This window comes from Corythoichthys intestinalis, chromosome 13, assembly GCF_030265065.1.
Source record: "Corythoichthys intestinalis isolate RoL2023-P3 chromosome 13, ASM3026506v1, whole genome shotgun sequence".
In the NCBI taxonomy this organism is placed as follows: Eukaryota; Metazoa; Chordata; class Actinopteri; order Syngnathiformes; family Syngnathidae; genus Corythoichthys; species Corythoichthys intestinalis.
The window spans coordinates 26,758,596-26,786,223 of record NC_080407.1 but is presented as its reverse complement, the minus strand read 5'-3'; the positions used below and the strand labels follow the sequence as shown (position 1 = coordinate 26,786,223).

The 27,628-nt window shown below is 40.7% G+C and overlaps 1 protein-coding gene across 3 annotated transcripts; it reads left to right on the top strand.

Annotated features, from left to right (window-relative positions):
• Positions 1-1,136: 1,136 nt before the first annotated feature.
• On the top strand, positions 1,137-24,613 carry LOC130929000 (gastrula zinc finger protein XlCGF57.1-like). Of its 3 annotated transcripts, none has more exons than XM_057855843.1 (3): positions 1,137-1,416; positions 3,928-4,305; positions 17,850-24,613. In XM_057855843.1, the coding sequence occupies exons 1-3, from the start codon at positions 1,410-1,412 to the stop codon at positions 19,235-19,237; spliced, it is 1,773 nt and encodes a 590-aa protein (XP_057711826.1). In that variant the 5' UTR covers positions 1,137-1,409; the 3' UTR covers positions 19,238-24,613. The 3 variants fall into 3 exon arrangements, with proteins under 3 accessions (XP_057711826.1, XP_057711827.1, XP_057711828.1); XM_057855844.1 differs by having other exon boundaries at positions 1,137-1,420; XM_057855845.1 differs by lacking the exon at positions 1,137-1,416 and adding an exon at positions 2,955-3,081.
• Positions 24,614-27,628: the final 3,015 nt, after the last annotated feature.

Genomic DNA, 27,628 nt, shown 5'->3' with positions numbered 1-27,628 from the left:
TAATACTGATTTGCAATGAAACTGTATATACATGTCAATTTTTTCCGTGTTTTTTTTTTTTTTTTTTTTTTTCCGTGTCAGAGGGTGTCGGTTGGTTTGACAAATTATGTCAATCCGTCCATCATGTGCTACTCAAGCGCCCCAAAAACAAAGCGCGCGGACACGGGAGATGTCGCAATATGTCTACATTTTTCTTAACAGACTAATGAGAGTAGAAAGGCGAAATCATAAAGCAAACAATTATTTCTCGTCAGCATTTGACGATCTGAGATGCGGGGACGACAGGGGAGCTGACCGGATTATTTTATTTATTAATACCAGTGCAAAAATTCAAAACGATCATCTTAATAATAAAAAACAAAAATACAACAGAGCGAGAGGTTAATATGATGTGTTGGCCGTTCCATAATTAGAAATTAAACTTTCGATTTATTTTTATTTTCATGACAGCAGGCATGCCGCGTTGGCTGTTAGCAGCAGCATTGTATATGTGAGCAAGATCATGCTAAAGAAAGTCCGTGCGCCCCCGACCCCAAACCCCGACTTCCCCCTCAAAAGGAAAATGTTTAACCGTGTCCTAATTCGAAATGCAAGCACGAGCCATGACTTTGAGCCCATAGAACTAGGACAGACGACGCGGAAGTTCTCCCTCGCTTTTGCAGCAGCGGGAGGGAGACGAGGCTGTCTCTGAGAGCAGAATGATATCGCCTGTCACTCATTTCTGAAACTACGACGAGTGGTCAATGTGCAAGAGAGGGAGGGACCAAGCAATGTCACTTCCCGTTCAGTTATACTGCGAAGCGGTCTTTGGTGATTCGTTCGGCAACGTCACTTCCCGTTCACTAACCGAACGATTCATTTGGGTGGGGAGGGAGATGAGGGGGGCGAACGATTCGTTGAACGATTCGTTTGAACGAATCGTTTTACTGAACGAACCGGAATGGATTCGTTTACTCAAGTGAACGACAGATCCCGTCACTAGTTGTCAGGAGGGATTACTTTTAGTCTGTAACTGCCTGATCTCGTGCTAAACCGTCGGTCCAGTAGGTGGCGGTAATGCCCCACGGCACCGAGGGGTAAACTGCCAATAAACAAAAAGAAGAAGAAGAAAAAAAGCGGTGTCGTATACGCGCTCGTCATGCGCCATGACGGAGAGGATGTGAGAGTGGCTGAAGAAGCCGTCCGATTGCTTTGGAAAATTGGTGCTTTGTAGACAATCCACTAAGCCCCACGACGCAATGTAATCGACTGGAAGGTGTCAGATATTTTTTTTCTGCTTCGAGTCGTTTGGGTGCACGTTGAAACGTCGAGGCCTGCTTTGTTAGCCTAGCCTAGTTTAGCAGCTAACAAAGAGAAACAACGCGCCTGGGATAAACACGTCGCCCAGCAAGCAAACATCAAGTCCCAAAATGTCAGGCGAGTAAGTTAACTTTTGACTTGCAAGTACTACACATTACAATTCGAATGTTTAAAGACACAAAATGTCTGATAAGTGCTGTTACGCAGCACCCCATTTGTGGCTTTCTACCTTCACTGATTTGGTTTCTCTTTCTAATTTTAATGTGATGTAGAATACTTGAATTAAAATATTCTCATGTAACAATTCTACATATTTACCAATCGGTAAATGGAGAAACGACTTTTCAGTAATATCCGATAATAGTTGCTGGACACAAATCTGTAAAAATACATTTACCTCGACTACAAATAGCAATCTGCAATTTATCTAATTTAAGATATTGCATAGATGGCATATAACTTAATTTAATACGTACAAAATGGATTTTTCCCAATCTGATAAATGTCCAAACTGTCAGGAGAATATTCCAGATACATATTTGCATGCTATTTGGCAGGTCTGGCTGCGGGTAATGAAGGAACTCTCATCCCTTTCGAACTGCAGGATTCATTTGTCTCCAAATTTTGGTCTGCTTGGCGATATTACTGATGTGAATATCGCATGCAGTGTTGTCACAGATTACCTCTAAAAAAGTAATATAGTTACTTTACTGATTACTTCATTATCAAAGTAACTAAGTTACTTTAAAAGTAATCTACCAGTTACTTTTTCTCCCTTTGCCGCCTCAACACAAGAATGACAACAGAAAAATTATTATGTAGCTGAACAAGCAGCTACGTGCTTTACGTAGTGCCATGCCGCCTCCTCTAAAATCAACTATATTGAAGGCATCTTGTGTTTTAGAGTTGGCTTTACAAAAAAGGAAATCCGGAATATTTTGACTCATCTCCATCAAATGATGATCAATTGAAAGATGTATAATCTAATGCTTCGTTATAGCTCCCAGCTAAGGTAACGTGTGTATCTGCAGTTTACAGCTGCATTACCCCTACGTAGTATAACATTTTTCCTCGTAGCAAAAGTACAACTTTATTCTCGTAGTTCTTTTATACTTAAGGCTGTATTGCCCATCCCTAACTCATTCACTCCCAGCCATTATCACCAGAGCAAGGCTCTTCGCTCCCGTCCGTTTTACTGCATTTTGACTGATTTTGCAAGGTCCACAAAAAATTCTGTTTTTTTGCTATATAAACATGAAACCCACCAAATGAAAGATTAGACTCTCTTCTTTCAGCAGAAAGAAAAAGTTAGTTCATATCTTTTTCCATTCTTTAGAAATCAGCATTAGAACATAGCTTAGTTCGAGCATTTTCTGATGAAAAAAACAAGAGAAATTTAGGTTTTTGTAAAAGCATACATTTCAAACATAACTTCGACTTAAACACAGCCATATTTCGCTTTTGCGACATCCAAAACATCTGAATGTTTTCGTTCTACAACAAGACAAATAGAGCTTTTGATCGCAAAGTAACAATTTATTTACATATAACTAAAATGTTGAACTGTTGAACTATTTGCGCACATAACAACGGGGAAGGCTCTCGGCTGCTCCCGGTTGAATGAGGTGGCTCCCAGTAATCTGATGAGCCCGGATCAAGATCGCTCTCACATTTTTCACCATCTTCATCGTTGGTTTCAACCTCGGGCTGAGGAGTAACGCAACGTGAGCTCCGCAGAACGCGTGTGGAACCTGACGCTGTTGTGGCGGTCTCGCAGACGGGGTAAACTTCTCTCTCATCACCGTCTTTCTCATCAAGATAGATTTTTGTGAATCCTTCTTTGATGATGGTTTCGTTTTCTTTTCAAAACACTCCTCCAGAGTTGTTTGCCTTTTTTTCCCCGATCGTTCTCCACATTTTTCTCGCGTCTTCACAAGATCCCTCCAACTTCCGTTTCCTGACTATTTTTCTTCACTTCCTTTCTTGGCTCGGATGAGTTCTTACAAAATGCGCAACTGCCCTCCAGTGGCCAGTTTTATTGCTTTAAAATGGGTTTTGAGCCTTGTGCATTGCAGTTTAGGTGCGTCAAGACCTAGAGATGCCTCTTGTCGAAAAAAAGATGTAAAAGATGTATAAATACGTTTTTGGGACACTGAAACAATTAAAAATAGAACATATTTATAAGTTTTTGGCAGCAAATGAGTTAATATGGACTCCCGAGAGACTGCACACGACAGTGACACCCTCCTTTTATCTGTTGAATTAAGTCCATGCTTTGGCCACTTTGGTCTGCTTTTTTGGCTTTGTGCCACTTTCCTCGCTTGCAACCCGAGCGTCTGACATTGTCAACTTTCCACGCATGTATTTTTATTAATTTTTTTACTCGCCTTCAACCATCGACGACATATTGTGCTCACCAACGCATTTACTTCATCGACTATGTCAACAACTTCAACAAGCCGGGACGGCTCTATTATATCGGGTCATAGTGGATGATAACAAGATACGAAGAAATACAAAATGGTCACAGAGAATTATTTCTGAAGCCGTACATTTTTTGAGGGACCTATTATGGCAAATGAAGACATAAAATTTGGCCCATGTGTGATTATGGTCTTTGTCTTGCAGATGTCAGTCAACCGCATCGTCCTGAACGCCAGGAGTGTCCTCGCATGGAGGAAGAGTCGCCATACATCAAGAAGGTGGAGGAAGAATTCATCCCCATTAAAGAGGAGCAGGAGTATTTCATTCGAGTGGTGAACCCCCACATTGAGGAGCAACAGCAACCTCATCTCTACAAAAAGGAGGAGAAGCACCCTGGATATGTTAAAGTGGAGGTGGTGGACATCCCCAACTGGACTGATGAGCCCTTGAAGGGTGAAGATGGCGGTGTGAGTGAGGAGCCTCAGAATGGCAGCAACAGCAGTTCAAAAGAAGGATCCCAAGCAGACAACCTCATCGCTCGACCATCAGAGAGTGACGATTTCACATCACACTCCCTGTTCTGTGAGTATTACATTACTCAGCTTGAGGGGAGTGCTGGGCTCTGTCTGAAGAAGAAGCCAGAACTGTCATTTGGTGGCATTCGTTCAATCCGTTTAGTCTTTATGCGATAGTGTGTCCAATCCTTGTTGTTTTACGAAATATGACTGACTCATTTTGACATCCGTACATCAGCGCGTGTTTAAGGTGCAACACTGGTGTAAATTTAAGAAACGGAAGCGCGTGTAATCGTCTGCAAAACAAGCGTGTGCACCATGATTGTGTGAAAGAACAACACATGGCAGACAACACTCAGGTGGCTTGTGGTTCCGTTCTGAGACCCCCAATTCAACCATATTTAAAAAATGTCAACATGCACGTGTAATAAATACATCATTGGAACTAAGCCTGACCGAACGATATATCGTTTAAACATAGCCATCGCGATGTCTGCGTGCACAATAGTCCCATCGCAAGCATGTGCGATAGTTTTTATTTTTTTAATCTACATACGCCTTGCTTTCTGCTCTGCACAGCCTCACACCCTCCCTCTCCCAGCCCTTTGTTCCTCTCAGTCACTGCGGCACTTGCTTATTAAAGTTAACGATGGCTTTGATCTGGCCAAAGACTTCACACGGGCCTCTGTCAATCATCGTTTAACTTGTTAAACAGTTAAACAGTTTCTGCAAGGAAGCCGCGCTGGAATGAATGTGCATGTGTGCAGAGACGTTGGAGACATATAAATGCCAGAAGTGATCATGAGGAGTTTGAAATTTCTACATGTCACTCCAATGGTCACAGATAAGGGAGATAAACAGAAGCATTTAATAAAGCCAAGCCAAGTCGACTACAGTACGTTATCCTTGTTCAAAAATGATTTGGTTGGACAGTTATGTTTAAAACTGATCGTAATTATGACATTTGAAGTGCTTAAAAACCATTTTTTAAAACACTTTGGGCGGAAAAGTGAGAAAAAAACATGTATTATATGTATCTCTTTCCAATGCAAAATCTGAATAAATACATTGAGCACAAAAAATACACACACAAAAAAAAGAAAAAAATTGGGGTGGGTGCTACTTCCCGGTTTTTCACTTATCGCGGCGGGTTCTGGTCTGCAGTAACCGCAAAAATCGAGGGATTACTGTAAGCTGTGGTGATGGTGAGTCATACAAAGTCTTTCCAAACAGCTATTCAAGTCATCTAGTAGGCCTGAACGATATATCGTTTAAACATCGCCATCGCGATGTGCGCATGCGCAATAGTCCCATCGCAAGGACGTGCGATAGTTTTTTCATTTCATTTTTTTTAATCCACAAACGTTTGTTTTGAGGAAGGAGAGGGAAGGAGAGCGCACAGCTTCTCTTTCCCTCCAGCAAGTCATCGGCTCCTCCCCCTCCCCCCGCGGCAGCGGAGTGGAGGGAGGAGGGGCCGAACAGCAGAGCGGAGGGAGGAGGGGCCGTTCTCAAAGTGAAAGCAAGAAAGCAACACGTTGAAGCAAGGAAACGAGGCAAGACCGTCTCCAAAAGGAGTTTTGGAAGTATTTTGGCAAGAAAAAGACTATAAGGGACAAAAAACAGCCCTGTCGACAGTGCCTCGCCATGGTTGCATCAACAAGAAGTAATCTGTCGAACATGTGGGACCATTTAAAACGGAGGTATCTATGCATTCCTGCTAAGACCTTCCCATCAGAGGCTTTTTAGTACAGGTGGGAACATTGTTACGTGCCAACGTTCTTGTCTCAAGCCTGCAATAGTGGATAAACTAGTAGTCTTGGCCAAAAACCTATGAGACCCAGTTGAGAATTGCTGAGCAAGGAAGGTGGACGATATGCAGACAAATACATAACACAGCTGGAGGAATGTCTTTTCTTCTTTTTATTCATGTGACAGCTATCAGGAAGGCAGGAAAGTTGGTTCTGTTATTCATCAGTTATTTGCAGTTATTCAGGTCAATTATTTACAAGTTCAATTGAGTTTCTGTTTCTTTTATATTTAAATTTATTGTAAATCGTATTTTTCAAATAACTATATAAAGTACTGCTGCACATAAAGTTTTGACACTTAATATTTTTGTTTAAATATTTTTACAACTTTGTTGCCGTTTTGCAGTTTTATATTGTAATATTTTGTGTAAACAGCTCAGGGGACTAATGCACTTGCACTTTTATTAGTCAGATTTAATATGCACTTGTCATAGACCCGGGTAATACCAGTGCTCAACTCACGGCTTTAGCTCAACTCATGCCGCTGGATAAAAAACACAAGAATACCTGACTGCTGCTGACAGCCGCTACAAACTGCGTCAACATCGTTTTACTGTAGATAATAAATATCATATGTATATAGAACTAGATGCAATATGACAGACTCAATGGCGTTAGCAACATTGAAGTATTGAAAACTAGTTGCGTTCGTAAACAGCCGCCATCTTAAAGCAGGAGACTTCCCTTTTAGGCTGTTGTGAACCTTACAAGCGAACATAATTAACTTTTTATCTAAAATACTCGTAAATCGGCAAAATCCTGACTCGACTCTATCTTCAAAACAGTTTTAAAACTTTCACATGTCGAAAGTAGACGGAAAGGAAATTATGGAATAATGGGAGCAATTTTACCAACTTTTAATAGTTGATTCGCAAAATTAAATGAATTGAATGTAGTGTAAAGGTGCTGATACAGAATGGGGACTTGAGTATTTTATTTACTGTTTTAAAATGTTAACTTGATACTGAAATAGTAGTTTATTTAAACCTGAGAGGCTTTTTATACAATTTTTGTAACTAATGCACGAAACATTAAAAGCATCTAATAGCTTGGGGGGTTTGTGGGATTTTCCACTGAGGTTGTTTGTTTAAGACCGTTTACAATATTATTTGCACGTTTTGCTGACTGACTATGCCATTTCTGTTTGTTATTTATAATGTTTTGTGTTTGTCACTGAATCAGTTTCTTGTTACCAACCATTGTGTGTTATTCAAACTCACCTAATTCAGCTGGCTAGTTGTTATCTAGAGTACTAAAACCGTTTTCGACATGAGTCTGACAACTAAGTAAGGAGGCTAAATAACTTTAAACTTAAACACATGCTCAGATAGGCCGGTATCAGTATCGGCCAGTATCGGTATCGGAACGGAAGTGCAAAACAATATCAGATCGGAAGTGAAAAAACCTGGATCGGGACATCCCTAATGCCAACGTCTTCATCTCTGCCGTATGTATTGAGGCCTCTTGAAGTAATGCACCGAGAAGCAATTGTCATCATCATCCCTTTCATTGTTTCCTCTCGCACAACTGATACTCGGGGGGGTGAAACTGTCTGCGGTCCATGTCCCACCAGACTGACGTTATTCCAAACTGCCGCCTAACATAAAGTTGTTGCAGTCTTTGTCGTTGTGTAGCCTATCTTCCAGCAATTGAGCATTTTGTACTCAGGAAGTATTCAAGGGTAAGGTTTACAAACGCTCCCATGTGTAAAACGAGGCACAGAAATGTCTCGTCTGTTCTGTTTGCCTCCATGATTTACAAAAATTTGCGGTATATAATAGGGGTGTCAAAATTATCGCGTTAACGAGCGGTAATTGATTTTTAAAATTAATCCCGTTAAAATATTTGACGCAATTAACGCCCAAATGCCCCGCTCAAACAGAAAGGACAGCAAAAAGAACTGCAAAGTGAAAGGTGCACTTGTTGTGTTTTTCGGAGTTTTGCCGCCCTCTGCTGGCGCTCGGGTGCGACTGATTTTATAGGTTTCAGCACCATAGCATTGTGTAAGTAGTTATTGACATCAACAATGGCGGGCTATTAGTTTATTATTTGATTGAAAATTTTACAAATTTCATTAAAACGAAAACATAAAGAGGGGTTTTAATATAAAAATTCTATAACTTGTACTAGTTATTATCTTTTATTTTCTATAATTTTTTAAAATAAATATATATTTTTTTTATTTATATATTTATATATTTTATTATTCTTATTTATCTTTTAAGAACTACAAGTCTTTCTATCCATGGATCACTTTAACTGAATTTTAATAATGGTAATGCCATCTTGTTGATTTATTGTTATAATAAAGAAATACAGTACTTATGTACCGTATGTTGAATGTATATATCCATCTCGGTCTTATCTTTCCATTCCAACAATAATTTACAGAAAAATATGGCATATTTTATAGATGGTTTGAATTGCGATTCATTACGATTAATTCATTTTTGAGCTGTAATTAACTCGATTAAAAATTTTAATCGTTTGACACCCCTAGAATATAAACATGTGCCAGGTACCGGTTTGAAGGCATAATGAGGTATGAAAACGTCACGGTTTCAAAATCACTAAGACTTTCCGTCATACCGTTCCTCCGGTATTAGCTATTCTTTGTATCCCAAAAATGCTGGGAGAAATTTGTCTGAGCTGCAGGTAGGGCTTATCCCTCCCCTCCCACTCTGGTTGTTGCTCAGTGTGTCAGCTGTGCTACATGATGGCTGCAGGAGGTGAAACACTCCAACGTTTTCCCTCATCGAAGAAAACAAAGTAATTGGTATGGGTATGTTTAGGTTTGTAGCTTTGACCTAGCGAGAGAAGGCTCGGTAGCTCTATGATCAAAGGCTTCAAATGTGCCAATCATCGTTTGTTTCACACCAGTCTGTGGAAATTTATTCAAGTGAGAGGCTGTTGTCAGTTACTCAATGAAGTCTTAAATAAAGACAAGCATTTTTTTTGTTTATCTTGTTTTGAAAAAAATCAAATTATGAATGGGGTGGGAACCTCTTGCTACCTCATTAAACGATACGATTTACAATGTAAAGCTCACAATAACGATGATCTCACGAAATGGCGATACAATGAGTATAGATACATTGGTCGGGAAATCGTTCTACAAAACAACTAATAAACATGAAAAACAAGCGATTCTCATCCTTTGGCTGTGAGTTTATCACTGGTAGATGTTTTATCCATTGGAACTGGGAGTGCGAAAGAATGTTCATTCGCTGCCATCCCTCACACTTTAAACTGATCAGCTTAATTTGGGGGCATTTTAGGTCAATTGTTGTTCATTTTGGGGCCTTTTTGACTCACTTCCTGTTGATTCTTCCAGTCTAAGTGGATTGAGAGTCTAGCTCTGTGAATGGCAGCCAGAGTTAAGAGACAGTGCAACAAAATACTGCAAAAGTAAATTTGCAGTAATGCATCTTTAATTATTGATGAAACTTCTCTTTATACACTAACAGTAAAACTTGTAAAGTGAACAATATGATTCACATAAAGGCAAGGCAAATTTATTTATATAGCACAATTCAACACAAGGCAATTCAAAGTGCTTTACATCACATGAAGATCATAAAAATCACATTTAAATCAATACAACGTAAAAACCAAGACAAAAGATCGCATTTAATCACAAATAGAATAAAAATAAATAAAAATGAAACAGAAATAAAAATAAAACAAAAACTACTACTACTAATAATAATTGAAATCAGCAATGGAGATAAGCACAAGAGGAATAGAAAACAGGTAGATTGAAATATATAGCTAGTTATGGATATGCAGTGCTAAACAAAAGCGTTTTTAGCCCTGATTTAAAAGAGCTAACAGTTTGAGCATACTTCAGAGGTTCAGGTAACTTGTTCCAGAGGTGAGGAGCATAATAACTAAATGCTGCCTCACCCTGCTTGGTTCTTGTTCTTGGAACATGCAGAAGACCGGTTCCAGACGACCTTAGGGGTCTAGATGTCTCATAGGAATCTAACAAGTCAAGCATGTATTTTGGTCCAAGGCCATTAAGTGTTTTGTAGACGAGCAGTAGTATTTTATAGCCTATCCTTTGACTCACTGGAAGCCAGTATAGCGATTTCAAAACCGGTGTAATGTGGTCCAGCTTCCTTGTATTTGTGAGGACTCTGGCTGCAGCATTCTGTACTAGCTGCAGCTTCCTGACTGATTTTTTTTATCAAGACCTGTAAATATACCGTTGCAATAGTCCAATCTGCTGAAAATGAATGCATGCATATGTTTTTCCATGTCTTGTTGAGTCAGAAGCCCCTTAATTCTGGTTATATTTTTTAGGTGGTAATAAGCTGATTTAGTGACGGACTTTAGATGGCTATCAAATTTTAGGTCTGAATCAATAATTACGCCAAGGTTTCTGACTTGATTTGTAGCTGTAAGTGACATTGTGCTAAGTTCCCTGCTTATCTTTGACCTTTCCTTTTTTTGCCCAAAAAATGATCACCTCTGTCTTCTCCACATTTAACTGGAGAAAATTCTGGCACATCCATTCATTGATTTGATGAATGCATTTACTCAGGGAGACTAAGGGACTATAATCATGTGGGGACACAGAAATGTACAGTTGTGTGTCATCTGCATAGGCGTGATAGGAGATGTCATACTGTTCCATTATCTGGGCTAACGGAAGCATATAGATGTTAAATAAGAGTGATCCAAGAATTGATCCTTGAGGGACTCCACACGTGAATTTGGTTCGTTCTGACTGATAGTTTCCGATTGACACAAAGCAATCCCTATCCCTATGAACTACAATTTACACAAACAGATGCTTCAGTTGTTTACTTTCACGCGTGCTTCAATCGTGAATGGTGTCATGCGTACTGTGATATTGTACATCTTTCAAAGGAGACTTCACGTTTCTGCTCCGTCCATGGCAGCTAATGAGTTCAACATTAAAACAAAAATAAATATTGATCATTTTTGCGCCACCATCTTGTCGCCACACTAGTGACGGGATCTACAGTGCACTTGAGGGAACGAATCCATTCAGTTTTGTTCAATAAAAAGACTTGTTCAACCGAATCGTTCAACGAATCGCCCACCCCACCACCACCAAATGAATCGTTCCGTTAGTGAACGGGAAGTGACGTTGCCGAACAAATCACCAAAGACTGCTTAGCAATATAACTGAACGGGATGTGACATTGCTTGGTCCCACCCCGTCTTGCAACAGACTCCTCATTGGCCGCTCGTTGTAGATTCAGAAGTGAGCAAAATACGCTATTATTCTGTTTTCTCCCTTGTCCCTCCTCCACTGCTTCAATATTGTGAGGGAACTTTGTCATATTTCTATGGGATCAAAGTCATGGCTCGTGCTTGCTCGAACCAATTGTTTTTGGACATACAAAATTATTGATTTGGCTTAGTTTGATTAGATCTTTGGCCTTTTCCCGAATCCCCCCCTATCCCTTCTCCCTTCTGCTGAGAGAGCTGCACAGTTGGCCTTATCTGTTACCTTTCTACAAACAGGCCAAGTTCAGTGAATGGCTAATAACTCCCTGGTGCAAGGTGCACTCTTTTTCATATCTGGCATGTATGAGAAGTATTCCAGCCTGAACATGACTGCATTAAAATATTACCCATTTGGCCTGGTGACCCCAAGTGGGAACCTGAAGCGCCCTTTTTTGTAAGACAGGCTCGTCCTCCAAAGGAAAAAAATCAATTCGCCTCATACCTGCATCAGGGGAGCCTTAAGACATTTAACTTGCATGATCCAGGGTTTTGAACAGGCATGTGTACCCAAGGGTACGCATCTGATGTTGCTCACTGTGATCCACAGTGTGCTCAGGGAGTTTGTGTGTCTGCTCAGACACATAAAAAACTAGAGGGAACATTGCTTGTATACTCAACTTTTATATGGATAACACAAATTGCTTGAGCTACTAGCCTTAGCATAGGCTGGTTTCTATAACACAACAACAATTTAAGACATTTAATACATTCAACTTTTCTCCACAGAAATATACATATACTGCGCATTCATATGTTATTATAAACAAAAAATACTTAGAGACATATATTTCCGAGGCGGAAACACAACAGAAAGTATTCAGGAGTGTCAATGGTACCGCAAGACACCAGACTGTGTAAGTCATGGGTGTCCAAACCTGTTCTCAAGGGCTGCTGTGGGTCCTGGTTTTTGTTCCTACCAATCGAGCACAGACAGTTTAACCAATGACGTTTTTGCTAAAACAAACAGCACCTGACTGCAATCAACTGATTACACTTGTGAGACACCAGATTGGTGAAAAGATGGTATCTTGTTTTGAATGAAATCCAGAACCCACTGCGGCCCTATGTGGAATAGTTTGGACACCACTGGTGTAAGTGAATGAGCTTGTGAGCCAAACTGTGACAAAAAAGTAGATGCAGCGAATTATTCTGACGTACTGCATATGGTCAACGGATTTCCCATACTGGTGCATATAGGCAACACACTATGACTTCACCTTTCCAACATGATTCTAAACAATTCTCAGTAAGAAAATACATATTTAAAATATGTAGCATTAATATTATAGTATACTACTACATGTACAGTTGTATAATTAATTATTAAACCCCCCCAGTCAGGCCCGGATCTAGGTTTACCCACCAGAGTGGGCACTAAGAAAACTTGAGGGGGCACCCCCAATGCAGGCTTTTTTTTTACCATCTGCATTTCTCCGGGCTTGGGACCGGCGCAAGTAGGACACTGGCTTGTGTCCTGTTGAGGCTGCATTAATTTCTATTTTTTTTTTTTTTCCATTCATCTATCTACTTATTCTCGCAGTCAGCGTGATGTCACGATGACGTCATCTCGCATAGCAACGTGTCACCATTTTGAGATGTGGGCAAGCACAGATAAACATCTGTAGACAAATGTTGTCTAAAATTCATATATTTCAGCTGTGTTTTGCGTCTTTTTTCATTAAAACTGCTTAAACATGACTTATTATTATCACGAGTCACTGCCGACAGACGCGAGGAGGCGATACGACTTAAAATTAGCGTGTATTGGCCTGCAAATCTGCCCATACAAAGTCGCAGCTGATAGCTGGAAAAAAATCCAAAGGAATGGCCTGCAGTGGAGTTCGGAAACATCTACAACTACCTCACAAAGTCACCCAGTAAGTTGACCTTTATCAATTACGTGGAATATGTACTGTGTGGAACTAAGAAAACTGGTAGTATATACGGAGTGATTATTTCTGCCGTAACCGATAATTCGCCTCCAAGCGTTATTTAGCCATGAACACGTCACGGCAAAATAACCGATTTCCACCAGGCCAATAATATACCGATCGACCGATCAGAGCAGTTCACGGCAAAAGAAAAATAACGCTTTGCGAGTTGTCAGTTACGGTAATAATAACCACTGCCTATTCTATTGAATCCTAGCAGCTAATTGGGGAGGGGTGGGGGGGAATCGATTCAAATTTACTCACCACTAATAAAATGTCGGTTGCAAACGTAAATGTGCCTGGATTTAGGTTCCCACTGCCGAGAATGGTCCACGGAACCGCCTTCTTCTACTGTTCCTCGATTGATTGCTTTCAGCCATTTGCTTGTCCTTTTCTTCTCACGAGGAAGAATGAAGAACTTCAAATGTGGCTCCGAACTCTTCCTTGTGTTACAACCCGCAACACGGCAACTTTTAGTCATTCCGACGGAAAAAAAGTCCGCAAATAAGACAAAAGTTCAACGCGTTTCTACTACAATGCACGACAGAGCAATTGCTTGTGACCCGTGTTTTGCCCCCATTTCAATATGGCGACGCTTTGTTGTGGCTGGTGACGTCATTAATGCCCGGATGTCCGACTGCGAGAATGTGTCTGGAGGAGAGAGAGGAAGCGAGCGGATAACAAACGAGGTTGGAAAAACACCTTGTTTTGGTGATTACTTGTTCGGCGTGGTTGCGGCCAACAGTAACCGTTAATCCTGCAATAAAAAAATAGGTTAGACCAACTCTCCGTGCGTTCTCTATATCCAGTGCGACGCTACAATAAATATTCCTGACTGTGCCGTCACGATAGTCGTGGCTATGAACTCCTTTCTCGTATGAACGACTCTGCAGACGTGGCTTTGTCTAAGCAGGTTTATTAAAACTCAAAAGGGTGAAACTAAAGAAAACAGACAAAACAACACCATCAAAATATGCACAATATATGAAATCGCATATGTACTGCCCTATCTGTAGCAAACTGCATATAAAAATATGAATAAACAATTAGCAGAGCGTCCGAGAATTGCCGACCCTAACTCGTGGGTAATTAGCTTATCACAAGTTTCATGCTAAGTGAGTCTGTCTCACTTTTTTGCACTGAAGTACACACAGTTCACATATTTACGTTTTTAAACGCATTTAAACAATACATACCGGCGATGCAACCTCAAATTCAAGGCAAAGTGGTCACAGAGACGGCGTGAACTGACTGCGGCCGTCGTCGTGTGATTCTCTACTGAACAACGTCACTTCCGTGTTGCAGTTTCTTTCAAATAAAGTGCGCATGAGATGCAGTCAATTAAGGCGTTCACTAGATGATGCTAATAAAACGTAAAAGCAATAAAACTCAGGTATTCAATCACAAAACCCATCAATCTTTTATGCATAACAGAACACCGACATTTTGATTGGGTGGGCACGACTCACGTCTGGGTGGGCCGGCCCCCCCCATAGATCCGGCCCCGCCCACAGTAGATGGTGTTTTTGCAAGTTTGACATTTATTTTTGTATCTTGTTTGTAACCACATCAAATAATGACATGTCAAAGACTCAAATAGAGCTGAAATAACAAAAACATTTTTGGGAATATTCCAACTTATGGCCTTTCTGTGATTACGTCATTGACAAAATTATTCAACCCCTTAGCTATGTAGAACTTTAGTACTTAGAATAACATCCTTTACAACAATCACATCCTTTAGACGTGAAGCATAGCTTGACACAAGTTTCTTGCAGTGATCTACAGGTTTTTTTTCCCATTTCTCATGGGCAAAGGCCTCCAGTTCATTAACATTTTTGGGCTTGCGTGCTGCAACTGCCTTCTTTATGTGCCACTAGAGGTTTTCAATGGGATTTAAGTACGGTGATTGTGATGGCCACTCCAGAATATTCCAGCACTTCTTTTGCAACCAAGATGTGGTAGATGTTGAGGTATGTTTAGGATCATTGTCCTGTTGGAAAGTCCAACCTCACCCAAGCATCAACTTTGTCAATGACTGCATGACATTTGCATCCAAGATTGAACTTAATTCATAATACCTTGCACATGCTGAAGATTCCCTGTAGCAGAAGCAGCAAAACAACCCCAATGCATGACTGGCCCCCCACTGTGCTTCACAGTAGATAGGATGTTCTTTTCTTTATAGGCATCATTTTTTCTCCTCCACACGTCCTGTTGATCCAGTGGTCCAAATAGTTTGTTTAGTCTCATAACTCCAGAGAACAGTATCCCAAAACCTTTGTGGTTTGTCCACTTGGTTTTTGCCATACCTCTGGTGCTTCTGAGTCATTGAGGGGGGGGGGGGGCTGGGTGGCTGGGAGTTTTTGCATGGAACCCATTATTTCACTGTGTGCGTTTTATTGTCTGAGATGAAATCTGAATACCTTCCAATGACATGTCCTGTCGTAGTTCCTCAGTTATCACCTGGGGATTTTCCTCCACCTTTTGCTTCAGGTATCGCACAGTAGTTGCAAACAGTAACCTCTTTCTACCACGCCTAGGTAGCGTTTTCACTTTGCCATTAGCTTTAAACTTGCGGACTATGCTCCCAGTTGTATCTGTTGAAAATTTTAATCCTTTTGCTATCCTTTTATATTCATAACCTTGCTTACGGGGTGAAATGACCTCCTCTCTGAACTTTTTTTTTTTTTTTTTTTACCATTCCTTGGGCCTCACCATGTTGTAAAGATGTCATTACCTACCAATTAACTGCCAAGAAGAGTTATGTGTCACAGTCCTTTTAAATCTGCTTAACTGCTGCTCATTTGGGTTCCTTTCACATTTACAGATGTTTTCATCAGCTGTTTGACAACACCTAAAGGAAACATTTTTTCTTAAGAGTGGTGGACTTGGGGGGGGGGGGGGGGGGTTAAATAATTTTGTCAGTGAAGTATTCACAGAAAGGCCATTAGTTGGCATATTCCCCAAACTTATTTTGTTATTTCAGCTGTATTTGTCTAGTTGACATGTCATTATTTGATGTGGTTATAAACAAAATGAGAAATGAATGTCAAACTTATCCACGGGGGGTTGAATAATTTTGAACACTCTCTGAGAACACGTGTCAGGCGGTACAGTACCGTAGCATTCTGTGCGAAGCATCAGTAAATTTCAACGCGCGCTAATTGGTCCCGTGAAAAGGAATGAAAAACAGACATTTTCATGAATTCATAAAACACAACCAGGCGCCTGGTCAGGATGTAAAAAGGGACATGTCCAGGCAAAACAGTACGTTTGGGTCAAGCCTGGGCGATATGACGAAAATTGTTATCGTAATAAAAAAATTTCTTATCAGTCAAAATCGATAATTATCACGATATTTTTTTCTTTCAAATATGAAGTCTGATTTCAGAGCTTCTCCTACATATATGAGACTGCGGCGCAGCACCACACTAAAATAAAAGCCGCTACTCCCTGCAAATAAGATATTTTATTTTAAAAAATTTTTTAAGACCGTTTCAAACTAGCAGCAGCCTAGTGTGAAGGGTTCAGGGGCAACCTATTCATTGTATATTTTAATGTCCGTAACAATGCGCGGCCCCCTAAAGACTGGGAAGTTGTGACTTAAAGGGCAAGTGAGTTGGGAGAATGGGCGAGATAGCGATCTAATGTCGCAGTAGCCCGCTGTTATTTTGTTATGTTTTTTTTTTCATCATTGTTGCCACAGTAAAGTTGGTAAGCCAATACCAACTTCTCTCTTTCTTCTTCCCAGCCAGGGCATTACAGTATTTTGGATCGGACTTTTTGACAAGAGTGAGCAGTGGACGGCCGTCTTGGACGGCACAGCAAGTGTGAATGAGTTCGCGGCGAGAAAAATGGAGCCTTGTTCCACCGCACTAACATCAACAACGCATCCAATAGCAGAGGGGCAGGCGTACTTATATTTGTGCTATCAGGCTTTTTCAGCAGACGGATACGTAGAATTTCCCCCTACTCCTTGAAATGGGTCCGTTAACAGAAGGACTATTATTGTTGTGGTAATTTAGTACTATTAAATTAAATTTCAATTTATTCACACACACATTCATATTCACAAAGTGTTAATCATCTCATAAAGCTGAGCTAGGATCATGTGTGAGTCCGGTCTCCTTAAGAAGCTACTCAAAGCTTATAGCCAGGAGCCTGCATACATTAAGACAATCATAAGAAAAACTATAAGAGCAGTAAAAGTAAATTATCGCATATTGCAGTATTCTCATACAATAACATACAAACACTTATATTAAACACGAAGTACACACAAAGAAATACTTCCCTAGAAGAGAATTTATAACCTCGATATGGTGGAATTTTTATATTTACTGATCAGAATGCTTTTCAGCATTGTTTTAAAGGTGGAGATAGATTTCAACTCTTTTAGCTTGTCGTCGAGCTCATTCCAAATTAGGTGTATCAATGCACGATGACCAACAGCCAATCGCTGCATTGTTGTTATTGGAATGACAGCCCAGAATGCATCTTGTACGCGCGCGTACATACTCTCGCGCTCTCAGCCAATCTAACCTCACGGCCGAGTAGCTGGATAGACGGTCCATAAAATATATCATTGGTCTTCTTGTGTCTTGCAGGTTTCAGCAAATATCTTGGTCCTAACGCTCAACAGCTAAAGAGAGAAGTACAACTTCCAATCAAAAAGGAGGAGGTAGAGCTGCCATACTATAAAGAGGAGGGCAATATCACAATTTCGACTGGTGAGCCCTTGAATAGCGAGGATGGTCCGAGTGAGGCCAGCAGAGGGACGGAGCCTCCAAGCAGCAGCTCAACAGAAGGATCACAAGCACACATTTTCATCGCACCATCAGATAGAAATGGCGCCACGTCACACTCACCTTACAAAGATGATGGTCATAAGAAAACTCACCATGGGAAAACCTTTGCTAATAACTATAGTTGTCGTATGCATATGAGGAGCCACACTGGTGAAAATCCTCTTGTCTGCTCAGTTTGTGGTAAAAAATTCACTCAGAAGAGCAACTTAGACGGACACAAAAGAACCCACACTAGTGAAAAACCTTTTTCCTGTTCAGTTTGTGGTCGAGGTTTCGCTAAAAAGCGGAACTTACAATTACACATAAGAATGCACACCGGAGAAAAACCTTTTTCCTGCTCAGTTTGTGGTCGAGGATTTACTCAAATTCCCCAATTACAAATACACATAAGAATGCACACCGGAGAAAAACCTTTTTCCTGCTCAGTTTGTGGTCGAGGATTTACTCAAATTTCCCACTTACAAACACACACAAGAACCCACACTGGTGAAAAACCTTTTTCCTGCTCAGTTTGTGGTCAAAGATTCACTCAAATTCAGCACTTAAAACAACACAGAAGAACCCACACTGGTGAAAAACCTTTTTCCTGCTCAGTTTGCGGTCAAGGATTCAGTCAGAAGTGTACATTAAAAGTACACACAAGAACCCACACTGGTGATAAACCTTTTTCCTGCTCAGTTTGTGGTCAAGGATTCAGTCATAAGAGTTCCTTAAAAGTACACACAACAACCCACACTGGCGAAAAATCTTTTTCCTGCTCAGATTGTGGGAAAGTATTCAGTTATAAGAGTACCTTAAACAGACACACAAGAACCCACACTGGAGAAAAACCTTTTTCCTGTTCAGTTTGTGGTCAAAAATTCGCTCACAAGTATCTGATTAAGAGACACGTAAAAGTACACACAAGAGCCCACAGTAATGATAAACCTTTTTCCTGCTCAGTTTGTGGTCAAGGATTCAGTCATAAGAGTTCCTTAAAAGTACACACAACAACCCACACTGGCGAAAAATCTTTTTCCTGCTCAGATTGTGGGAAAGTATTCAGTTATAAGAGTACCTTAAACAGACACACAAGAACCCACACTGGAGAAAAACCTTTTTCCTGTTCAGTTTGTGGTCAAAAATTCGCTCAAAAGTATCTGATTAAGAGACACGTGTGTATTGGTGTAAGAAGCAGTAGACAATGACTGTTTTGCCTGTCATCCACGCTGCCTTCATCAGATCTGCACGCAGGTCAATTGTAGTCTGTAGAGTTTCCTCAAATCCTGTTGAGGGTTGGCAGTATCGGTGCCTTACATGCGCTGTGTCCAATCCTTGTATGATGTGGATCCACAGTATTGCCAAAGGTATTGCCTCATCTGATTTAACTCTCGAGTGGCATTATTTATACAATACTCTCCCTCTTTCAAACTACACTTTCCACAGCTAATATTTGAAACCGTAGACCGCGAATTCTAAATCATTTATCAATAATATAATTGCATAAATCTGGAAAATTATGATTGGCTCAGAAGTATTGTTTTTTTTTTTTTGGAGATGGGTATTTATACATAGTTTTAAAAGTTACTACTTTTGATTGACATTGACATATTACGACAGAGTATTGGGGCCAAATAAAGGGAGGGGGGGAAATGACTGCGAGATTAAAGTTGTACTCTTACTACAAGAAAAAAAGTCGTATTATTACATAGGGGTAATGTAGCTGAATAAGGGGCTACGCACTTAATGTACATGTTCCTTAGCTGGGAGCTCCGACAAAGCATCAGTAAAATCCTTCCATTGATTATACTTTGATGTAGATGAGCTAAAAGATAACAGATTTCCTTATTTTGGAAGCTGATTCTTAAACACAGCCTCACGAGATGCTTTCATTATCGTTGACTTTAGTGGAGGCGGCAAAGTGCAACAGAAAGTACGTGGTAAGTACGCTTATTCAGCTACATTACCCCAACGTAACAGGATGACTTTTTTTTCCCTTCTAGTAACAGTACGACTATAATCTCGTAGTCCTCTTCTCTTTATTTTGGACTAATATTTTGTCGTACAAATTGGACAATGATGATTAAAATTGTTTGAGCTTTTAATCGTTCCGGCCTCCGTTGATGAAAATCTCTTGACTCTGCTTCGAATTTCAAAGTGCTTGTACTTCATTGTGCTTGTTAATTTTATTCATTCCTATCCTCCTCTTCCCTTTCTTCAGAACAAGCCTAATTATAATTATAATAACTTAAAACTAGGGTTGTAACTAAAACTGATACTTCATTATCAAATTGATTCTAAGATTCAGAAAATGTGACGGGACTGCCTTTTCTGCAATACCCGAAGTATCGCCGTTACCGACGCGGCAGAGCTGGCCGCTTTTTTTGTGTGGCATACGCGGATGCAGAAGTTAATGATGGCCAAATAAAGCCTCATGAAGCAATGAAGCTTTGCAGCCAATTGGTTTGCACATGCAGCAAAGCTTCATGGTGCTTCATTTACTCTATGGTGCCATCAAGTGGTCTAGAAGCCCAAGAGGGCAACAGTGTTAAGAATTCAATGGCTATTTGTTTAACACAAAGATATGAATGTGCTTGTGTTAGTAATTTAGTATGTGAACAAAATACAACAAGTGCTAAGGATAATTTGTTATTCATTTTTATTTAGAAATAATAGTTTTGCAACAGTGGCTGGCTTTAAACGGTTTCTTTTTTTGGACAATATTTCACCAGCTTTAGAAAATGTTCTTTCACAAGGCACAGATGAAGCTGGGGTGCAGAGTAATGCGAGTGCCAGATTATATAAATTTGGGTAGGTATTTTTATGTGTCTCCCAGTACACTAATGGATTGTCCATTCTGTCGATGTTTGGTTCAGATAGGTACTTTTGGACCTCCAGGGTTGCATCAGCTATGGTGTTTGGGACCCTGGTCATCTGAACTGTGTCATCCAAGCATTGCCACAGTTTGATCCCTATGATAGACAAACAGGCTGCCAGCGACATACAAGGCATACAGCAATACAAGTAATGTGTACTATTACCTTGAAACACCGGCAGAGCTGCTTCTGATATCTGCGCATGTGAAAAAGTGGAGGTTGAGTTGCATTTTCTCATGACAGCATCACATTCTGCGGCAAGTCTTTTTTTTTTTTTTGCATCAGATGCTTTGTTGGGGTTGAAAAAGCCTATCTTTTTAAATCGTGGCTCAAGTAGTGTTGTGAGTGACGTGATGCTCATAAATTGAAATGTGTTGAGCTTCTCTCTTAAAGGTCTTCTCAGATTTTCAGCCAATCCTGTTGTATCTGGAGTTTGAAGAGATCCCAGTTGCTGCAGTTCCAATGCATGGTGTAACGTTGCTAAAAGTGGAATGACCTTTGATCCAGATACTTTTCTCCTCTAACAGCTCCACTGTGGCATCATTAAAAGGGGCGAGTACCTTCAGACTTTCAGCAACAACTGAGTACTCTTGTGAGGAAATTGGAGTCATGTCAGTGCGCAGGCCTGCAAACGCTGCTCCAATTGGTTCCCTCAGGTCATAAATTCATTGAGGCATTAAAAAGGTGCTGTTCCATCTCGTCTCAACTTCTTGTATTAGCTCTAGTGCTGGCTGGCCCATTTGCTCTTGCACTTGTGTCAGCCGCTCCTGCAGTAAAGTGGCAAATTCAAGTGTCATTGCAGCAGCAACTTTCAATTACGTTGAATTTAGAACATATCAATGAAACTCACCTTTGCAGTACTGCTGCTCTTGAAGTAGCCTACTGTTTTTTGGGACTTCTCCCTAATTTCACTCAGCACACAGTTTTGGGCAAGGGCCTTTTTTTATCAGGAGATTCATAGTGTGCGCCACACAAACTGTGTGTCAGATATGAAGCTCCCTCACACAGGCACCCATATTTGCTGCACCATCTGTTACAAGGCAGGTAACTTTGTCAGTGATGCTCCAGTCAGACATGAGTGCAGTTTGTGCTCGAGCAAGATTTTCAGCAGTATGTGCCTCGGGGAAATGGTCTACCCCCAAAACAATACTGTGCAATGATGTTTGTTCATCAATAAAATGGCAGGTCGCAGCTAGATATGAGTCTATGTTCATGGATGTCCACATATCTGCTGTAAGGCTAACTGCAGAAGCCTTTGACACCATTTATTCGGCCAGCTTATACCTGTCGTCCACCATAGCTTTCAAAGCCTAAAAGGGAACAATATAAAACTATTGGAATTGCAAATATGGGGAAATGAGAAGAAATACTTTATGTGTTCACATACATGTCTTCCTTGTGGGAAGAACATAGGTAGGGTGCAAAGCTGTAACAAACTTTCTGAAAATATTGCACTAGTTGCATTGTTGCGCACAGGTGTAACAAGTACAGGAGCACGAAATTCACAAAATGTGAGATAACAGGCGATCGCCACTGCGTTTTCGCAACCAATTTATACCGTAGTCTGTACTGTTTGCAATGCACGCCGAACATCGGACCACTCCCGAAGCATACAAGAGAATCAGCCGGCGGGCGAGGCTTCACATGCCATTATATCCTGGTTTTGCCGAAATGACGCGCGCCTCAATACAAGCTTTGTGGAAACGCCCCTTCCATTACTCGACACAAGCTTCGGAGCCTCGGCCCATTTCGTCCCATCACTAGTGTTATGTTAACCCTTTGTTTTTCTTAGCAGTGACCACCTGGAATGAGTGGTTTTGTCAACTGCTGTTTAATTCAGATCCCTTTTTCCCTGTGTAGTCAGGTCACCCTGTTTAATGAAGTTTCTATTTTGGTCAAGTTTCCCTTTTAATTCACTCAAGTTGTTTTAAAGAATTTAACTGAACCGAACTTGGTTATTTTCCTTTTTTGCTTTTTTCTTGGTTGGGGGTATTTTCACATTTGAGTTGTTTGCAGTGATTTAGTTTTTTTTTTTTCCCAAATATATACTCAACACTTTTAAGAAGTTTTGAATAAAGCGTGTTTTAGTAATGATTGTTAAATTTACTCAATTAAATAAATTGTTCATTGTTGCCACCACCTCTACTGCTTCATTATTTTTGCCAGGCCTGTATTTTATTGTTACCAAGGGGCTTGCCTTGCCCGGTTACACATGTTTTTCTGCCATTGAAAATGAAGGGGAAATTTTGGCTATTATAGACGAATAGAACGACGTACATGCCAATGATTTGTGTGAATTGGATAAGAATTGTAAAGACTAGATACATTTAGGAAAAAAATGTTTTGGGGGTTCTTCGAAACATTCCCTGCGTCACACGAGAATTCCGGTTATATCGGTATTTGAACGGTGTCGATGGGCCAACACGCTTGGGCTTTGCGGTGCGCCGAATAAACACCATCAAAAAAAAGGAATAACATAGGTTGCGTTTGCATTACATGCAAAGCAACCATCACTGGTCATTGTGAAATGAGGCCCGTCCATTTCACATTGGACGATGAAAAGTAAACTTAAAAGAGTATGTAGCGGCAAAGGGGGTGTGAGACATCAATAGAACCGTTATGTGCCAAGATAACAAATATTGGTAAAGTTAACAAAAAAATCAATCACATTAATGAGCAATTATCAAAAATAGATCGAAAATGACGAACATTTCCGAAAGTGTTCCGGAAACAGCCGAATGGGGCGGAGACGTCACGACAAGTGATTGACAGTCGAGGCGGAGCCAGGTGCCATTGTTTTTTAACGACGAGAGAGTAGCGTTGCGGTTTGTTTGACCAAAACATCACAAAAATGGTTCAAAACTGCTGTGCTATGTGGTGTACAAATAGTTATTTATCGGAATACAGTATCCATGAGTTCCTGAACGCGAAAAAAAAAGCTGGACTACACAGACAATGGGTAAAGTTCGTCCGTGCAAAGAAGGCTAATTTTCTAGACACAGCCTCCGGCACTCTTTTCTGTGGTGCACATTTTCTACCTGAAAGCTTCTCGAACTATGGACAAGAGAAATCGGGTTTTGCTAAAAGATTGCTGCTCAAAGGAGATGCGGTGCCGACCATGCAGGTGCAGCCACCTAAATGCCCCGAGATATCAAGAAAGAGGACGATGACTGGTAAAGGAGGCTAAAGCTAAGCAAAGGAGGGGAGCAGCCAAGCTCGAAATGGCCAGAGTGAGTACTCTTTTATAATAAAAAAATGTCACGCATTGGATACAGGACTGGACACATGTATAAATTATCGTTCGTAAAATATATAGAACAAATCCTCTGATCCCATTCATATTTGTGTCTGTTGGCAGAGCGAAAAGCTATGATAGCGCAATAAATGATAATTATTCTATGCATTCCTTTATTTTGCAGTCACGGTGTATCAGCTTCACAAAAAGAAATGCAAAACAAATCATTGGTGTTTCCCCACACGATCTGCTGCCGATGTTTCATCAGTGTCATTGCTCCCCTCAATGACCGTTTCATTACGCTGCATTGGCGTTCGTTTGGGCTCAAATTGGTAACCTAAAACCCCGATTAAAGCTTCGTAACTCTCCTCGTCGCCATTAGATGAACATTCGTTACGTCCTTCTACGTCGGATTCGTCGCTGAAACTAGAAACGAAATTGTCTGCCATCATCGCCGCCATTCAGTATTAAAGCACTGAGCCTTTTTCTTGTTGAAGAAACACCCCTCACTGTCAATTCTGAATTCTCTTTTATTGACAACGAGGGGTGTTTCTTCATGAGGGAACCTGGAATATGTGCAGGACGAACACAATGCATCAGCATAAACAGCTCAAAACATCCCTAATTCTCCCCTCACTAAAAGGAATTATATTGATGCAGACAGGCGTTGCCCCCCTAGTGGCCGGTGGCACACTCTTCACTTGTCGTGACGTCACGCACACAATCTGCCAGGTCTCGGGCGCCGGTCGTTTTAGCTTGACAATCGAGCCAAATTTCTCTCATTTTCTTGTGTGTAATTACACGAAGTGGCATGATATGAATACTAAAGGCATGCGTTTATGGATAAATGATGGAATATTAAAATTTTCCCAGGGCACTACATACCCTTTAAAGACCTAAAGACCAAATGCCGATGTATTGTTCTCAATCTAAAGAAAAGTTGTATGAGTGGCTGAAGCATAGCAGGGCACGTAAAAGGACATCTTTTGTTCATACTAAGCGAATGAATTTCACGCCATCATTGAGTCGTGTTCTCTGCTACAAAGACTTCAAAGATGCCTGCTTCCTCAACTGGTCTGCTTATGATCAAGGATTTGCAAAAAAGTGTGATTTTTGGATTGATGACTGATGACTTTGTCAAAGCAGAGCTGCCAACTGTTGTGGAACAGTGCTTAATTTTTAAATCAAAGTGCCGGAACTCAAAGTACATATGACAGCGCAGGGATGACGGCACGTGGACAGGTCACGGAACATATTGTAATAGCCCGAATAGGGAAGTAGAAAGGAGAGGAGTGAATGATGGCTTCCTTCACTTTATTGTGGCAACAGTTAAATAACAAATAACAAAAATAACAGCTGACTGCTGCAACATGCGACCACCAACTTCACTCTCACGCCGCACTCTTCTCACTTCCCGCTACGTCACCACTCTGCTGTCCGATGGCCCCTTCACGGGCCCGCACACAGTTAAGGAGATTACATTATGCAGAAAATGGTGCTGAAAACTAAATGCAAATGCCCACTTGCCATGCTGTGGGACTTTCCTTTTTTTTTTCTTTCTTTTCTATGTGCTTTTCTGACTCGTTTCGAATCATCTTTCGTCTTTTTGAAAAAAGACGATATATGCAACCGTCTTTTGGCATGTTGACATACCGTTTGATCCTGGCTGCTTGCTCCCAAGATGCTGCAAATTTCAAGTTTTTTTTTTTTTTTTTTTAAATGTCAGGAGTGTGATTTGTTGGTCCAGCTTCTCAGTGCACCAACAAATCTCTGACTCTTTCATATGACGTTAATTTTCATAAACTACATGCAATTCTTGGGTTTTGTTGTGTAAATGAATTTATGCATAATATTATTTTATTTTATACTGTAATGTCCTAACTGCGTGTAATATTCTGATGTTTTTCGAGGCCCCCTGAAGTGCACGCAACATTACTCTTGTTTTGGTCGCGTGACGCGGGAGTTTGATAGAGAGGCACAGGCTTTATCTATCGCTCCGCATAGCCTGCCGAGAGCCCCAAGCTGTGTTTGTACTGTTAGCTCCATGTGTTAATACAGAAACAAAGTTGTCAGCACGTCGTGTGTTTGATACCTTTGTCAACAAAAAGCTCATAACAAGACACTATGCACGATCCGTTTAAGAGATGCTGGGACTGGAGAGCTGTGAGTTGTAGGAGGCGAGGGGGAGATGAGCGAGAAGCAAAACTTCGCAGTCGAATGTGGCGGCAGTCCGCTATTATTTTGTTTTTTTATTGTTCCCACAATAAAGTGGAGAAAGCCATCAACGACTCATCTCCTTCTTTCCCCCCAACGTTTTTATATTATTTTATATGCACGAGAGCTGCCGAATCTGCCAAAATGAACATGAAGTCTGATTATTATTTTTTTTCAAACAATGTCATCAGATAGACAAAAACATAAAATTATGTGCAAATGCCTGCGTCTTCAAATCATGAAAATAATAACAGCCTATATCTTACCAATGTTGTAATCTCGATGGGTCTTGTCTCCATTCCATGTCAGGTAGTCTAGATGTCAGGTAGTCTAGGCACATTGTTTGCATCCTGATTAGCGTCTGGCTAATACATGTTAGGTCCAACATAAAATTCCAAGCTCCTCTTCTTCCTCCAACTCTTCAAAAACTTGGATCTCCTCCCTTGCGCTGGATCTATCGCTTATATCGCTGTATGAATCATTGTTTGTAGGGCTTTGTATGGCGGCCGTATGGAGCGCTGTCATCGCTGTTCTCGGTGTGACGTATCACTTCCCCTTTCAGGCTCGAACTTTGGAAACGCGATTATTTTGTCAAATATACAACATATAAATTATTTTTTTCATGCTTTATTTGTTGGACAATGTTTAATTACTTCAATTGTGACCCTATTTGGCATGTTATGAAATTACTTCACATTTGGTCTTTAAAGTAAAAAAAAAAAAAAAAAAAAAAAAGGCAGTGTCGTATGCGTGCGTGTTATGTGTCAATCATGACGTAGAGGATGTGAGCAGCTGGGGGAGGAGTTGCGGTCCGATTGCTTTGGAAAAGTTTTACTTGGAAGACAATCCACTTTTTAATCTTCACTTGGCCCCATGACGTAAGGTGATCTATAGACCCTACCCACCGACGTCACAAAATCACGTGATCGCTGTATTGTTCCGCCCCCTTGTCCGTCATTTTGTGTCTGTATTATCAATGGTCTCAATTGATCGAGCAATTTATAATGCATTTCATGGAAGACCCGGTGCTTTCGGATGCCGTAAACTCACTTGATGCGTTGCATAAAAGGCGTTATGTGGAAAAGCTTCAGTTTATCCATTCGCCAGATCCATATTTGATGCCTAAATCGATGTTTTTCGACCCGCTGTTTCCGCAGTATTTGCCTGACATCTGCTAGCCACCCTGATATGTACAACTATCTTGTCCACACAAAATCAGCCTATTCTCACGAAAGTTTGAAAAACTTTAAGAGCTTGGAGTCTTATAAATACTT

Coding starts and splice junctions, on each gene's coding strand:
- LOC130929000 (XM_057855843.1), top strand. Junction 4,306..17,849: donor CACATCACACTCCCTGTTCT/GTGAGTATTACA, acceptor TGTGTCTTGCAG/GTTTCAGCAAATATCTTGGT.